The sequence below is a fragment of the Anopheles arabiensis genome, chromosome X, assembly GCF_016920715.1.
Source record: "Anopheles arabiensis isolate DONGOLA chromosome X, AaraD3, whole genome shotgun sequence".
Taxonomy (NCBI): domain Eukaryota; kingdom Metazoa; phylum Arthropoda; class Insecta; order Diptera; family Culicidae; genus Anopheles; species Anopheles arabiensis.
Genome location: NC_053519.1, coordinates 7,863,925 through 7,879,959, shown reverse-complemented (window position 1 = coordinate 7,879,959; position 16,035 = coordinate 7,863,925). Strand labels below are relative to the sequence as shown.

The window sequence follows — 16,035 nt, the reverse complement described above, 5'->3', positions numbered from 1 at the left end:
AGAGACAGAGAGAAATAAAGAGAGTGTAGTGGTTGATTAGTAGGCTAGTAGACAGTGCGGACGATTGAGGCGCGTGTCCTGTTCGCACTCTGCCAAAGCAGCACTAGCACGCGCTAAGCGCTTAGTACACTGACTTTAGTGGCTGCGTTCTGGGCGGGCGACACGAGCTGCTGCAGTATCTGCTTCTTCTCGTTGACGTTCTTCTTCGTTGGCGTCGAGTTGTTACGCTTCTTCCGTGGCGATGGTGTGCCTGGACGTGGGGAAGAGCGGGGGTGGTCGGGGGGGGGGGGGGTTTAGGAGAGAAGGAAGAAGAAAAAGATTGGTTAGATGTATTCCGCTTTTGCGCTTGCCGAGGACGAGTGTAGGTGTTTTTTTTTGCTATCCGCATTATAGGGAGTGGAGTTTGTGGAGAGGTGTGGTTGGAGGTGAAGGAGGATAGGAAAGAGGGAAACTGTGTGTGTGTGTGGGGGGGTAGTGAAACTCATGGAACGAACGAACTACTGAGAAGGAAAATTGGGCAAACCATGCGGCTACTAGGTTGCGTACTGAGTCGGAAATGGAATGCAACACGAAGAGCAGTAAGGCGGGAGAGGTACTTGAAGGCGTTGCGAGTGCCCTGTGTGTAAGGCTACCGGAAAGAACGGGAACAAACCGAATGCCGAACAGTGGGGTAACAGTTTCACTAGCTACCAAGGACTCGGTACGAATGGCAAGAGCAAAAACAGACAACTCACTATACTACTCAGTGTGCTAGAGAGAGAAAGATAGAGAGATAGATAGGAACTATTTTACAGAGTGAGAGTGGGAACGTATCTACCAGTGCTGGGTCAGGTAGCTCTTTCACGTAAGTGGTGGTGTGTAGGCTAAGGAAACTCCCGGGTTAGTGTTTTGCGAGGAGTAGCTCTTCTGCGGAGGAGTGAGTGAGTAATGAGAGGAGTGAGCTTTCTCTTTTAAAAGTCCGCGTACTGAATGTAGCTCCGCAAGCCTCACTTCACCTCTAGTGTATGAGGGATATATGAATGAATCCCATATGAATCTTCAGCGATGAATGATTCGAATCTGGATTCGAGTCTCCAAAGATCCATGAATCTCGAAGGATTCATTAATCTATAAAGATTATTTAATCTTCAAAGATCCATAAATCTTCAAAACTTCGTAAATCTTCCAGGATCGATGAATCCATCAAGATTCATAAATTTTCAGAGATTCGTGAATATCAAGATTCGAGATTTCGAGATTTATGAATCTTTTGAGATTCATGAGTCATTCTAAATTCATTCTAAATTCATTCTTCTTCTTCTTTTTCTCAATTAGTATTAAATTACTCACACGAAACAAGAATACAAGCCCTTATTTTGAAGAGGTGTTTTTGAATCTTGTCATTAAAGGCAAAAAGTTATGTCAACGTGAAGAGTTATTGAACACTCTTAGGACTTTAGACACTCACCAGGCTAGGGACTCACCGTTTTGCGCTTTAACCGACTCTTCACGCCGATTGACGACTCAGAGTGAGTGGAGTCTCATAACAATGAATAGCGAGTTGACTATCAACAATGACAAAGTGTCAATAAGTCTAGTTATGAGTCAACTCACTGTTATGAGTGATTTTTATTATCGCTACTTATGACCCAACACTTAGTATAAACTAACTCAAGGCTCCCGTGTTTTTATTTTTATTTCGATTTTCTACCAGTATCGTCTTAACAGCCAATTGTGTAATCAACCATTAGTTGGTCGATTATGTTTGTGTACCAATTCCAATTCAAAGTGTAAAAGAGAGCTTGTTGCGTGACCCAGTCACCGCTTAGGGCCTTCGCAAAAAAGCGAATTGTGAAATTGTTCATTACCAACAGAATTTTTAGAATCATAGAATAGAACGGAATGTCTACGCAGCGCAGCTGAAATGCTTGCCAGCTACTGGTACTGCTATCATTACGGTGCGACAAAAACAAAACAAACAGTATTAGTAGTACAAGTAGTAGTAGTAGTGACCGCTATCGTAACGCCTACAGGTTGTGGTAAGCGAGTTTAGTTTTCACTTGCCACAAAATGACTACTGAGAAGTTACAGCATGGTGCAAGAAACACACAACACAGTTCTATTGTAAGAGTGAATAAGAAAGAGAGAGAGAGAGTGTTTAGCTTAGTTTGTTTTTGTATTCGGAAAGGGTAAACAGGTGGTGTAAATAGGGATGGTAAATGATGGAGTTATATTGTTTCCGTTTATAATGGTAAGTATAATGCTAGAAACAGCCAATACAGTCCAATCATTCAACCAGGGAGTTATACTGTACAATGCGTTTACAATGAAATGGAGATAAAAATAGACAGACAGACAGATTGAGCTATATTTGTAGAGAAATAGAGTGTACATGTGTATGTTTTTGTGTATATATGAGACAGAGACAGACATAGAGCAGTGAGAGCGAGATGTAAAAAAGAGATAGTGTAGTAGATAGCGAGTAAAGCAGATGAAACGTTAGCAATTACAGATTACATTATCGTGAGGCAAGGCACTAAACAGACACAGCTTGAGGTGTTTGGAGGTTCGGCAAAGAGTTTGAGTAGAAGTTTTTGCCTTATTTTTTTTTGTTTTGGTTATTTGTTAGTTGAAACATTGTTCAAGAAAAAGGTTAAGGTTTTTTTTGTTTTGGTTTGGTGCTATGTTTTCGGTTAATTAATTTATCATATGTTTGTCTGTCTTACGTCGAGGAGGGGGCCGTAAAAGATCATCTAAAGAAAATGTTCTAGCGGTAGCCCCTCCAACTTGCTGTGGGCTGCTGAGACTCAATATGGATGGTTTTCTTATACCCAATCGTCCAAAGATTGTCCGGTGCGATGCGGGGGTAGTGGCGTTCGAGGAGGAAACGGTACCGGCGGAAGCCTGCAGCTGCTCGCGCAAGGCAGTGTTGAGATGGTGCGGCGGGAAGGTGCCTGCGAAGGAGGAACCCGAAACATAAACAAAAAACAAAACAATGTGGAGCGAGCAGCCGAAGCGAGAGAAGAGAAATAGAAATTGAGAGAAAAAGAGAAAAAGAGAGATAAAAAAGACATCGCCCCGTGGTCCAGGTGTGTGGGACCAGTGCGCCCTCCCAAAACCTTACTTCGATTCAGCTGCGTATCGTCCGCGAGTAGCTTCTCGATCTTCTCCGGGAAGTGGCGCTTGGCGCACCAGACCAGCCCGATCACGGCGAGCACCACGAACACGGTGATCAGCCCGAGCCAGAACGGTTCCTGCAGCATCCGCTCCGACAGCGGTTTGTACGGTATGTGCATCATGCGCTTCTCGCACCGGGCGCCCTCCCACCAGGCGTGGCAGCGGCAGAAGAAGCCCCCGTTCTTCTCGAAACACTCGCCCCGGCTTTCGCACGGGTTGTCGGCGCAGGGCTTCTGGCGCTGGTCGCACCGCACCCCGACGAACCCGGGCTGACAGTTGCACTGCAATGGGGCAGAAGATGGGCACAGGTTACACAACTGCTACCGAGCCACGCACCCTACTACTCGCTTACCTTGAAGCTGGTGGGCGTTAGTTCACACTTGCCGAAGAAGCACGGCTCCAGCTCGCAGATGTTGAGGCCGCAGAAGCGCCCGGTAAAGTGGCCGTAACACTGGCAGATGCCCCGCCTGTGCCCGGGGCCCGCACTGATGCACTTGCCGCCGTACTGGCACGGGTTCGGCCGGCAGCTCTCCACCCACTCGTCCGTGTTCGAGATCAGCTTCATCTTGTAGCCGGCGTCCTCCTGCAGCCGGACGGTCGCGTTCAACCGGATGCCGGTGCCGTTCGCGTTCCGCTGCCGGATGTGGATCGTGTTCAGGTAGGAGGTAATGTAGATCGGTGCCGGTTTGCCCAGCCCGTGCTGCCCCGGCCCGACCGGTTGCCTCAGCTTGGCCGCAGTACCGTGCGCCGGTGGGTAGCGGGTGTACTCCAGACCGCTCTGCTTTGCCGGTTCCGGCTCCACACCGCCCGGTTTGCCTGTCGCGTGATGCTCGCACAGATGCCACAGCGTGCCGTTGCTGTCGGTGTAGTTGTCGTAGATCTGGAATGGCAGGGCAGTGACAGATACCGGTTTACGCTAGTACACTGCTGGTGTTGCTTACCTCGATGAAGCCGGCCTGATGGCAACCGTGCTGGCTGAAGCCCACGCCGTACAGCTCCAGCAGGATCACTTCGCCGAGCGGTGCGATCAGGTGCTGCGTGTAGTCGACATCGTACGGCATCGCTTCCGGGTAGTTGAGCGAGTACAGCATGCCGGTCGTCTTGTTTGAGAGCGTTATGTAGCGCTGCTCGTTCACGTGGGCCACTGGAAAGAGCAACAAGCAAGCAGCACCGAATAGAAAGTTAGCGCTACTTCGAATGACGAAGCGAGTCTAGTCTCTCATTGCTGAGAATTAGGGATTTTGGAAGATTGTTTGAATCGCTGGAAATTGATGACCTATGAACTGCTAAGAATCTCCCACTCTGCAATCTAAGGATCCTTCAATGTACTTTCGATGTTTGGGTTTCGTAAGGTTCTACAGATGGCAGTTCGCGCACTTTCTTTACTTTCACTGCCAACCCCCCGCTAGAACTAATCCATTAAGGAATTAAGTTAGATTTAGGATTCCTCAACGTATCTTCAAAGATCAATTGAAGATCTTCTGATATTTTGAAGTTGGTTGGAAAGTGTAAGGATTCCTACCATGCTTGATTTGGGAACCCTCAATCAATTGAAGATCTTCTGGGAATTCATGAGCTTTGGAAGCTAATTGAAAAGTGTGAGGATTGCTGCCAAGCTGGATTTAGGAGCGCTCAACTAATCTTCAATGATCAATAGAAGATCTTCTGGGATTTTAGAAGTTGGTTGGAAAGTGTGAGGAGCCAAAGCTTCAATTCCTCTATTCAGATTCACTTAGAAATAGGCCCACTGTAAAGAAGAAAACCCTCACTCACGTGTTTTGAAGTTCGCGTGGAACCCTTTCCCGCGCGGGGTGGCGCCCGTCCGCAACCGCACGACCAGCCGCTCGCCCTTGCTCACGAACACGCCGTCGTTCAGGTGCGACCCGTCGGCGAACGGCTCGAACGGACCGTCCGCAATGTCGACCAGCAGCGTCGCGTCCTGCGCCAGATCGGTCAGCACGAACTCGAGCCAGACGCGCCGCCCGTACGGTGCCTGTATCACGTACGTGCAGTCGACGTTGTTCAGCAGAAAGTACGGATAGTTCGGGCTGCGGATCGAGCCCTCCTTCGAGGTGATGGTCTGCAGCGGGCAGCCCGCCATATCGACCGTGCTCCACGTTGCCGAAAAGCCCGTGCCGCTGATGGAGAAGTCGGAATGGAAGCGCACGATCGCCTCGTTGCCGGTCGAGATGAAGTTGAACCGGGCCATGTTGCTGTCGTGCGTGCCGCACCAGCGCACGTACGGCAGGAAGGAGGGCGTCAGCTCGTCGAACGGCAGTAGCGGATCGGGCAGCAGCGTGCCCGGGCTGAGCAGGTTGACGGCTGCCTCCCGATCTCTGGCCCCATCCACCGGCTCGCCACCGGTCCCCCCGGCAAACTCCGCGCCCGAGCCGCTGCTCACGTACCGGATGCGGCGCTGAAACCTTACCGTGCCGGACTGGGGGGTGCGATAATCCCTGCCGTCCGGAAAGGCCGGCACCTGCTTCTTTGCATCCATCGACTGACTGGTCGCCGGGGCACTGCTGTGCTCTTTCTGCTTCGCGCTGCTGCCATTGTGACCACCGTGAAAGTAGTCGGCCAACGGGGCAGGCCCCTCGCCGCCCGATGCTGCGCCCGAGTACGCCCCCCTGGCATTCGGCTGTATCGGATAGTTCTGCAGGCTGATGTAATCGTACAGACACTCGTCCTGGTGCTCCAGGTCCAGCTTCTGGAACTGGATGATGATGCGCCGGTGCTCCGGCGCCACGATCCGTATCCAGAAGTCGGTCTGGGCGGGGTACGGGTTCGGGTAACCGGGTGACAACAGATGTCCCTCCGTGCCGGTCAGCGTCTGGTTCCGGACCATCGTCTCGTCCAGACGGGGCCGCGGCTTCTTGCACACGTACCCACCGATAGTGGAGCATTTCTGGGCGGTCCAGTGCAGCCCGGAGGATATCATGGGCGTCGGGGAGACCTTCCACTGCAGCCCCAGGCAGGAGGGTAGCTTGGTCGGGTCCGTTTTCTCAGGCCGCTGGCCGGGCAACCAACCCTGGAAGTGGAGCAAAATGGACAGAAAGTTAATGATGAAAAAAAAAAAAACACATACACAACAGATGTTTGGAAGAACGCAGGCACCTCAAACAGCAGCTTCACACCATCCACCCATTCCAGGCTGCCCGTGTTGGTGATCTCGCCCCCGACCCAGTACAGCGAGCGCGGCGTATAGTCGAGGCTGTTGCGAATGTTGGACGTGATGAACCTGTTACAAGGGAAGAAACCAGCCATGAATCATTGCATGCTCAGCAGAAACCTCCGCAGAAGCCCTACCGCTGCTCGTCGGTGGTAGAAATGGAGGCAAGCTGTGCCCCAATACCGCGGCAAATCTGCTGGGCCGTCGTCCAGTCCACGTCCGGGTAGGAGATGATCAGATAGCAGGAGTTGTTGTACGCCTTGAACCGCTCGTCGTGACACTCGGATGTCACTGAGTGTGCCAGAGAGATTTTCAGAGACAACAACAACAACAACAACAACAACAGCATGTATTGCGGGTATTGTGAATCGCGGAGAGAGTGCGGAACGGAGCAGTGGTACTCGTAGAGGCTCTCAATGAGTGACTGATTCGTTTATCGAACGTGTATCACCCGCACGACTGTATTATCTCATGATTATGGTGTGTATGGGTGTGTGCACGATACACGATACTATGATACTCGAAAGCAGCTTAATGAACCAACACTACTAAGAAACGCGCAATGGCAAAGAACCTCCTACGAACTGTCATACACAGCAGAGAGTTGTCAAAAACTAGCAAACACGCTTAACGAAAGCGTTCTTTAACGCGAGTTAGTCTGCATGCAAAACTCTAAAATATTGTATAAGTATGTATGAGTGTGTGTGTGTGCAGCAGTTAACAAAGGAACAGAAATGGGAACTGTAACAAATTATTTCAATTCGATTAAATTATGAGCAAAGATGCGTACTACGAGAGCATAACACAAAACAGTGCTATAGCGCTTGCAAAATGAAACGAAAGAAGGAAAAAAAACACACACACACACACACACAAATAGATTCAAACTAGCCATACTCTGCCATTCGTTTCTTAACGCTTCCCCGCCCCCTATCCGTGTACTGAATGCGACGCACCTACGCAAACGCGAAAAAACAAACCAAAACGCAACACAAATGCAATCGCGGCCTGTGTAGCTTCAATACGCAAATGAATACAAAATAAAAACGGCGAAATAAACACTAGCGCCCAATATCAATTTCTTGACTCGCTTCCGCAACCAAACGGGGAAGGACAAACCTGAACGAGCTGCCAAGCACACAATGACACCTAGATGATGCAGTGTTGGGAGGATTCTCACACAGAGTTACGCTTCTGAATGAGTCTTGGATATGAATGGATAAACCGGATACTCTGATTGATGGATTGGAAAGGCAGCGACTCAGTATAAAGCTCGAATCTTGGATTAATATATTCTTGATTAAGCAGGTTCTTAGTTCCAGATTTGGAGATGCATAGATCTTTAATAACTCAGGAATCTGAAAAGAGCTTCGTGCACTCCGAAAACATTCTTAATCATCGCAGATTCTTGAAGCCTAGATACATTAGAGCATCCTTCAAAGATACTTGAAAGTGTTAGATATTGCGTCAAATGGTGCGTTGTACAGTTGTCATGCTTTTTGGAATTTATTTAATATGAAGTCTAACAGACATGCCTTATGAGAGATCACTTTACCAAAAAAAAAAAGATTTATTGGAAACAATGGGAAACCCTCAAATAAAACTCTTAGTAGTTCATATAGTTTGACATTCATTTTCGAAAATTGCCGGGTGTCTCAATCATGTTGAAGCTCAAAGGTTCGATCTATGCATTCGTAACGCTTCCAAGAATTCAGAAGCATACAGTACAATCTCGTGATTGTCGTTTGGATTTTCCAACAAACGGTGTCAAGTTGACTGGACGAGGCTGAAACAAGAGGCATCAACAAAAGGGCATCGAAAACAAAACACGTTGCGCAAACAAAATAACTAACGAATGCATAAGGCAAGCAAGTCTTAAAATCTTGTAAAGATATGTAAGTATAGAGAATCAGAGGCAGAGTTAAGTCAAATTTCAAACAACCAAGAAGTTAAACGAAAAAAAGGTAAACAACGCCATAACGTAATATCGCAATCTCAAAATCCCGAAACTATAGAGCTTTAGGTAGCCGCAGGCAGCGAAATGTGGTTCGAACGTAGGGGTGGTTTTGCACTTACCAGGTGCCCTCGGCCTTCCTATGCATTTGAATACAGGTATTTCAGTTTAGGGTACTCATACTGGGGCAAAACATTTGGTAAGATTCGTTTGTTTTTGTTTTGGCGTAACGCCTGAACGGCTTCTACGTGTAGTTTGATATTTGTTTAGTTTTGAGCTGTTTTTATGTTTTCAACTAAGATAACATTGTGCAGCACAACTGCTGACGCAAATAGAACGATAATTTACGCAGGGTCAACTTCCTACAGAGATAGTCTATACCCCCTTTAAACGTGACTAGACCTTATGATGAACGCAAAATAGACTAACAGATGCACAAAGCTCTGGCTGTAAGTGTGTGCTCCATAAGGGGGGTAATATCGAACATCTACAACAAACCAGCCTGGGCTGTGTGTGGAGCACTGAGGTATCTAATCCAGTAGTAAAAACTGAAAACAAAAACAAACCGAAAGCGCAAACGCATCCTAGGGTGGGGGGACGGTTCGGCCGAAACGAAAGACACAGTGTCAGACTGGGAACTACCGCCCCTAGAGTGATGACTAGAGGGTTCACTATATGCGAATAAAGGGGGGAGGTATGTTGGGTAACTGACTATCGGAAACGACACTACTTATCGAAGCTGAGTGTGCAGGTGGTGTGTGCGTGTATCTATGTCCGTGTCCCCGTGCCGTCACTTACCGTTTTCCATCGAGATCTTCGCCTTGTAGCCGCCGTAGTTGTTCGAGTAGTCCGATACGAACCGGACGCCGAGCGAGGGGCCCGCCGTGACGTAGCGCAGCAGCTTCAGCTTCGAGCTCCAGTCGCCGCAGATCTTGCGCGGCACGCTGCCCAGGCTCAGCTCCGGCAGGGGCAGGCTGCTCGTGTACCGGGCGTCACTCGGTTGCAGCACGATGCTCGGCACGTTGAAGCTGATGTCGGTCCGGGGCGGCCCGGACTGCTCACCACCGGCTGGGTCGCCGGTGGCCGGCGCGCTCTGGCCCCCCGTTTTGGTGCTTTTGCGCCGATGCTGTGCCGCACTGTACCGGCCGCTGTGGCGCGAGTTGCGAAAGCGAAACAGCACCGTGCTGGAAAAGTCCTTCGCCGACTTGGACGGGACGTACGGGCCAATCCCGTCCGGTTCAACCAGCTGCAGGTAGTCGTAGGAGCAACTGAGAGGAAGAGAAAGGGTTAAAGTTGAGATGAAAGACATCATCGTCTGATGGTTGAGAGGCACCGAGAGACGCCGAGACGTTCACTCACAGTGGTTCGTTTTCTAGCACCATCTCCTCAAAGTCCAGCACCACCCGGTATCCGACCGGCGCCTGGATCAGCGTGTAGCAGTCAACACTGTCGGGATATTGTTGTGGAAAGCCCGGACTCCATACCGTTGCCTTCGGACGTTCTGCGCTAAGCGTTACGGTAACGTTACATTCCGACTCGTTCCAAATCCGCTCCGGTAGTTCTGGGAAAGAGCACGATAGTAGACAATGTATGTAAGGTGTTGCGGGTTAATCAAGTGAAGAACTCACAGGAACTCGAAGCCTCCCCCAACAACAAGCGTTACCTTCATCCATCATGCGCTCGCAAAGGAAGTAGTTGCGAGCGTCGCAGTTCCGATCGTTCCACATGTACGACAGCGTCAGCGGGCTCACGGTCGGGACGGTCTGGCCACCGCTCGCTGCAATCTGAAAGTGGCGCCGAATTTCCACACAATCCTGCCCGCTCAGTCCGTCGTCGTTCGGCTGCCGGTTGTAGTTTTCCTGGTGCACCCAGCCCGGGAACCAGTCTGCAATAGGATAGAGAGAGAGAGATAGTGCGATGAGTGAAACCGAACACACTAGGGGCGCCATCACTTTGCACAACGTACTCGAGTATGTGAAGGCAAACTTGTCGTTCCACCGAAAGTCACCCTCCACGATGAGATCCGACGCACCAATCCAGTACGCATTGTCGTCTTTGTAGCCGGGGCTGTTCAAGAAAAGAGGGGAAGAAACGTTAGCAACATCAGGACGTCAGAAACTTTGGGAGTTCCCCGAGGCAGCAACTAGGAGATGCTGTAATCTACACTATACACAAACGATGTGACTCTTATTCTCCCGAACCACTATGTCCTACTTTATGCTGATGATATTATGTCTCGCGCGTCAACAGTCAGATATCTTGGTGTGATCCGTGATTCATCACTATACTTTTGTGAGCCCTGTCACTCTATAATTACCAAAGCCAGATGGATGTTAGGATTGTTATCAGGCAAACGCTTGAGATAAAATATCCAATATGTCTGAAAGTATTATATTCCGTCATTGGTACGATTCATCCTAGGGTTTAACTCAGTTCTTTTCTCCCCCTACTGTCACGTGTGGACAGTTAGGATAGAAAGTATACAAAAAAGATTCTCCAGAATAGCAATATACTGATTACAATGGCCATCATCACCACAATGAAACTACTTGTCGCGATGTGTGCTACTTGGTCTGCACAAGTGCTACTTTTGTCGACAAACTAGATGATAAATAGCTTAAACAAATACCAAAGATTCTTAAACTTCAGCATTAGTATGAGCCTGTTCAAAACCAATTGTCTTTCGTTTCCGAATTGATAGCGCTTTAGCTAAGTTTGTAGATAAATTAAGGGTTTACTATATAAGTAAGTGTCCCAACAAGCCTTGGGCTGGTCTGGTGGTGCAGTCGTCAACTCGAACGACTTAACAACATGCCCGTCATCGGTTCAAGCCCCGAATATACCGTGCCCCCATACGTAGGAATTGACTATCCTGCTACGGTAACAAAAAGTCACTGAAAGCCAAGCCCACTTCACTAGTGGGTACAGGCAGGCATTGACCGGCAGCGGTTGTTGTGCCAAAAGAAAGAAAGAAGAGGTTCCAACAAGCCTATTCAAGATACCAAATGACAAATAAACAAATAAACATGCCACTACGAAGACGATTGGCTGGCTGGGAGGCTCTTGTGGTGTCTAAAGATTCATGTAACAGAATTAAGTCTCAAAGGGATTCCACGAATCTGAATCTCAAATTCTGAGATTTATTATGCTTCAAAGTTTCAGGAATTGATAAATATTTCTAAACTTAGAAAGATTCTTATGAATCTTCAAATATTCACAGATTTCTGAAGATTCATTCATTCAGATATGACACCCGGAAGATTCGTGAATATCTAAATATTGATTTCCTACTCATTAGAAATTAAAGATTCAAGATGTATCTGAATCATTACCGATTCATGGCTCTAAAAGAGATTCAATGATGACTCTTTCAATATTAATGCGAATTTTTGAAGATTCATGAGACCTAAGCGATCCATGGGAACTTTTAGAGATGCGAGATTCACTCAGCACTGAATATCTCCTTAGAATGCATCTTTACGAAAGATTCGTGCAGCACAACACTAACCTGTTGAACAGCAGCTGGTCGATTAGCTGCTGGTCCTCGCTCGAGCGTATCGACATGAGATGGCCACCGAGCCGGTTACACTCCGCTTCCGCCTCCTGCCACGGTAGCCGCCGCTCGACCGGGGCAATGCAGAACTGCGTGGTTGCTATCCAACCGAAGGCACAACGTGAAGTAATGGATTCAATCGGGTTCGCCCGGTACTCGAACAGCAGCGTCGCAGTGCCGTTGTCCGGCGCCGGCAGCACTGCCGCGGATGATGAGGATGATGGTGACAGGGGTGATGAGGAAGGCGATGATGCTGGGGGGCCCGGCGCACCGGAGGCCCCGATCCCTGGCTGCACAGCAGTCGGTTGGGGCAGCTTGCTAACCTTCACCACCACGCTGTTGCCGGTGGTGGTGAGCAGGTAGCGGGCCGGTGCCGCACTCCCATTGACGCACGCCGTCCACCGGTGCTGGGCGTCCTCGTAGACCGCCACCAGCATGCCCCCGGTCGAGGAGCAACGGATCGGTGCGAGGTACTCGGCATTGCCGCCGTCCTGCTCGCCGACCGGGCCGAGCGCGATTGCGATCGCTTCCCCCCGGCCGTCGTTGAGGGTGGAGGGACCGTTGGTGAGCAGCTGCAGCGCCACCCGGTACCCGTACGGCAGATGGATGCGAAAGTAGCAGTCGAGCGGGGCCGACCCCGGTCGCAGCCGGACCGTGCCGTTCTGGTCGCGCAGCGTCATGTTGTAGCAGTAGTCGACCAGCCGGTACTGCAGGCTAAACAGGGGCGCCCGGTGCAGCCACAGGGTGGTGTTGCGGTGCGACTGGAAGTGAAAGGCCCGGCCCGCGGCGGGCAGCTCCTCCAGCTTGCCGCACAGTGATATGGCGGTGGCGGGCGGGCTGCCGGGTTCGCCGTCACCGGCCGGCGGGGCACCGACGGTCGGGCTGGCCGTCGGGTCCGGCAGGAAGCGCAGGAATCCACCCCCCCGGCACGGTGTGTTGAGGCGGGTCAGCTGTACCAGCAGCCCGGGCAGCTCCTCCGACGGGGCCACGGTCGGGCGCGTGGGAAAGACGAGCCGGCAGTCCTGGTAGCCGGCCGGCAGCCTGTTCGAAGCGATCGTGCCCTGCGCCTGCCTGAGATATAAGCTACACTCTGCGGGAGGAGAGCGGGAGAGACACGGGGTTAGTGGTGAGATGGGCCTGAGATGCCATTTGCGACTACCCACCTTGTAAAAGCACCATTGTGTAGATCAGTTCATAGATCACGTAACTAGTCATTGTACGATAAAGTATTCTGAAATGCAAGGCAAGTTATCAACGTACTGCAATCACTTGTAACGCTAACGCTAACGCTAACTCACCTAAAGTAAATAGTGTTAGCCGGCTTCTGCGCCCCGGTGACCGTCGCGCCAGCACCGCTGTCGTTAAAATAGGCCGTCCCGTGTGCCGGCAGCACCTCCGGGACGGTCCAGCTGATCGTCGCTCGCTCCCCGTACATGCTGTCATGCTTCCAGACGTGGCGGGGGCATCCACGGTGGGTCCGTCTGCCGCCCGGGGGCCGCTTCCGGCTGCCGAACTCGAGCGCGTTGTCTTCCCGAGCTCCAGGCTCGCCGTCCTCCTCCTCCTCCTCATCGCCCGATGACCGAGGGGCCGGGTCTTGGCTGCCGTCCGCCTCGAAATACCCGGGATAGGACGGTTCGCCGAATATAACGCGCTGCTGCTTGGGCTGCTGTTGTGCCCCGCCGAATGCATGATGCAGCCAGTCTATCTCCATATCGTCGATCCAGGTACTGCGCGGCAGACTGTCGGCGTCCTCCGGGCCCTGCCTGTACCCGTGATGGCTGCCGCGCGCACGGTGGCCAGTGAACTGGCCGATCGGGCGCCCCGGCACCTGCTCGTAGCTGTACGGATCGCCGGCGAGCGACTCCACGTAGAAGTCGCGTATCTCCGTGCCCGGCGAGCGTCTCGCTTCCACTGTGGGAAAGAGAGAGAGAGAGAGAGTGCAAAAGGTATGAAGAAAGATTGACCTGCAAGAGGAAGGATGCTTGCAGTGCTGCAAAATGGTATGAGCATCACGTGATGATCACCACCGAAAACAATGAGCATTTCCGTGGTGGATTGATGTTCATAGCTAATACTCAATGAAAGTGCGTCATGACATGCCGAACACGACATGCGAGTGCCTGAGTCCAACGTGATATTCTGACTGACAAGCTGAAGTTAATGCCCTCGCAAGCATAGTCATGACTTTTTTCTAGCTATGAACAGAGTTGCTAATTGCCACTGGTTTCAGTCACCAACACTCATGACTGAAACGAGGCTCATATCGGCTCACGTTGTGAATGATTGGTGGACCAATCATATGCATGGTAACATTTTGTTTAGCATTCAACTCTTGGTCACTCACTTGGTCATGACATTTGCTGTAGATGATCATCACGACACGAAAACAAAGAGACTGACCAAGAGCTGGTTGCACAAAATGTCACCAAGCATGTGATGGTCGCAACAACTGTTTGAGTCTCACCTCTGATCATCACAGTAGAGCTCGTGACACTGACATGATTTGGTTTCAGCCGGAATTTGTCATGACTATGTCAGTGACATTTTGCAGAACTCGTGACATTTTCTGTCGGTGATCATCACGACACGAAAACAAAGTGACTGACCAATAGTTGGTTGCACAAAATGTCACCAAGCATGTGATGGTCGCACCAACTGTTTGAGTCTCACCTCTGATCATCACAGTAGAGCTAGTGACGCTGACACTGACTTTTTTTCAGCCGGAATTTGTCATGACTATGTCAGTGACATTTTACAGAATTGATCAAAGTAAAACAAAAAAAGTCATGACTAGTGACTGTCCAAGCGTTGGTTGCTAGCATGTCACGAAGCACGCATTGGTTACACCGATCGTTGTGACTGATGACGCTGACATGGAATTTGTTTCAGTCAGCTTTGTTTATGACATTGACAGTGACATTTTGCAGCACTGATGATGCTTGCGGCTTACCTCGGTATACTACGCGCGGCACAATGCCCGGCCCCGTCTCGAGCAGCTCGTGGCTGACGTCGATGTAGAAGTTGTTGTCCTCCTCCTCCGGGCTGCGCCGCACCGGCACGACGTGCTCCGCCGACTTCAGCTGCTCCACGATGCCGGACCCGCACGGGTTCGACCGTCGCCGCTGGTCGGCGTCAGCCGGCCCGGGCCGCAGGTAATAGGTGGGAAAGCGCCTGCTCTCCCCCGTCTCCTCTGTCGGCTCCTCCCCTCCTCCTCCTCCTCCTCCTCCTCCTCCAGCAGGTTCTCCTCCTCGTTGGCTGCATTGCGTTCCGGTTCCTCCTCCTCTGCCAGAGCTTCTTGCGCCTCCACCTCTTCTTCTTCCTCCTCCTCTTCTTCTTCCTCCTCCTCATCCTCCTCCTCCTCTTCCTGATCCTGGGCGGCGGCCATCGACTCCCGGCCGCCCGGGTAGAGCAGGCTGTCCCGCGGCACTAGCACACCCGCCAGCCCGAGCGGGCTCGGCCCGGCCGGGCCCTCGCCCCCCGGGTCCTTCGTCAGCAGCAGGTCGCCGCCCCCGCCTCCCGCCGCCCGCTCGTCGTGCACGGACTCGCTGAGCAGCTGCATCCCCGGGTAGGCGGGCCGCGGGGCACCGTTCGGGGCGGCCGGGCCGGCAAGCAGCAGCAGTGCCACCGTGACGGCCGCCGCCACCAACTTCACCGTTCGCGCTACGCACTTCATTTGTTGCACCGCTTCACACTGTTGGCACTACGGGCGGCACCAGCGAGCAGCAGCACATAGCTACGGCACCCCACTTCTAGACACACACACACAGACACACACACACACACACAGACGCACACAACCCGAAACCCGGAAGCGGAGGACGATATCTAAAGCGGGTTGAAAGCAGCCAGCAAAGAAATTCAGGTTTTTTTGCGACGTGATCGACGCTCCACCAGGGGAGCGGTAACCACGAGGATGGGAAGGAGGCCAGTGAACACAGACGCACACGTAGGCAAACACTATTCGTGGTTTTCCTCAAAATGCTCAAACAATGTCGTCCGTTTTAGAGCCTGGCTCCGGGAGACTGCAATGTCTCAGACTGCAATGTCTCAGAACACGGGAATAGGTCTCTCTCCAGCAACTACAACAACATTACCCTGAGCCCACTGCCAAGTCCCTATGTGTGTGTGTGTGTGTGTGTGTGTGTGTGTGTATGTGTGCCCGACACGGGGACGTCCAATTCCTTCCAACTTCGTTCTTGGCAA

The 16,035-nt window shown here is 51.3% G+C and overlaps 1 protein-coding gene across 1 annotated transcript in view; it reads right to left on the bottom strand.

The window, feature by feature from the left end:
• The window catches only part of LOC120905545, a 30,133-nt gene extending 14,628 nt beyond the window's left edge, over positions 1–15,505 (bottom strand). The window contains exons 1-18 of the mRNA XM_040316431.1: positions 15,268–15,505; positions 14,783–15,076; positions 13,131–13,743; positions 12,996–13,063; positions 11,788–12,922; positions 10,246–10,346; positions 9,943–10,164; positions 9,639–9,840; positions 9,078–9,547; positions 8,402–8,419; positions 6,463–6,616; positions 6,271–6,394; positions 4,930–6,184; positions 4,098–4,300; positions 3,509–4,036; positions 3,104–3,437; positions 2,811–2,933; positions 135–250 (exon numbers count right to left, since the gene is read on the bottom strand). Coding sequence (XP_040172365.1) covers positions 135–250; positions 2,811–2,933; positions 3,104–3,437; positions 3,509–4,036; positions 4,098–4,300; positions 4,930–6,184; positions 6,271–6,394; positions 6,463–6,616; positions 8,402–8,419; positions 9,078–9,547; positions 9,639–9,840; positions 9,943–10,164; positions 10,246–10,346; positions 11,788–12,922; positions 12,996–13,063; positions 13,131–13,743; positions 14,783–15,076; positions 15,268–15,505 — 6,198 coding nt within the window. The remainder of the gene's footprint in view (positions 1–134; positions 251–2,810; positions 2,934–3,103; positions 3,438–3,508; positions 4,037–4,097; positions 4,301–4,929; positions 6,185–6,270; positions 6,395–6,462; positions 6,617–8,401; positions 8,420–9,077; positions 9,548–9,638; positions 9,841–9,942; positions 10,165–10,245; positions 10,347–11,787; positions 12,923–12,995; positions 13,064–13,130; positions 13,744–14,782; positions 15,077–15,267) is intronic.
• Positions 15,506–16,035: the final 530 nt, after the last annotated feature.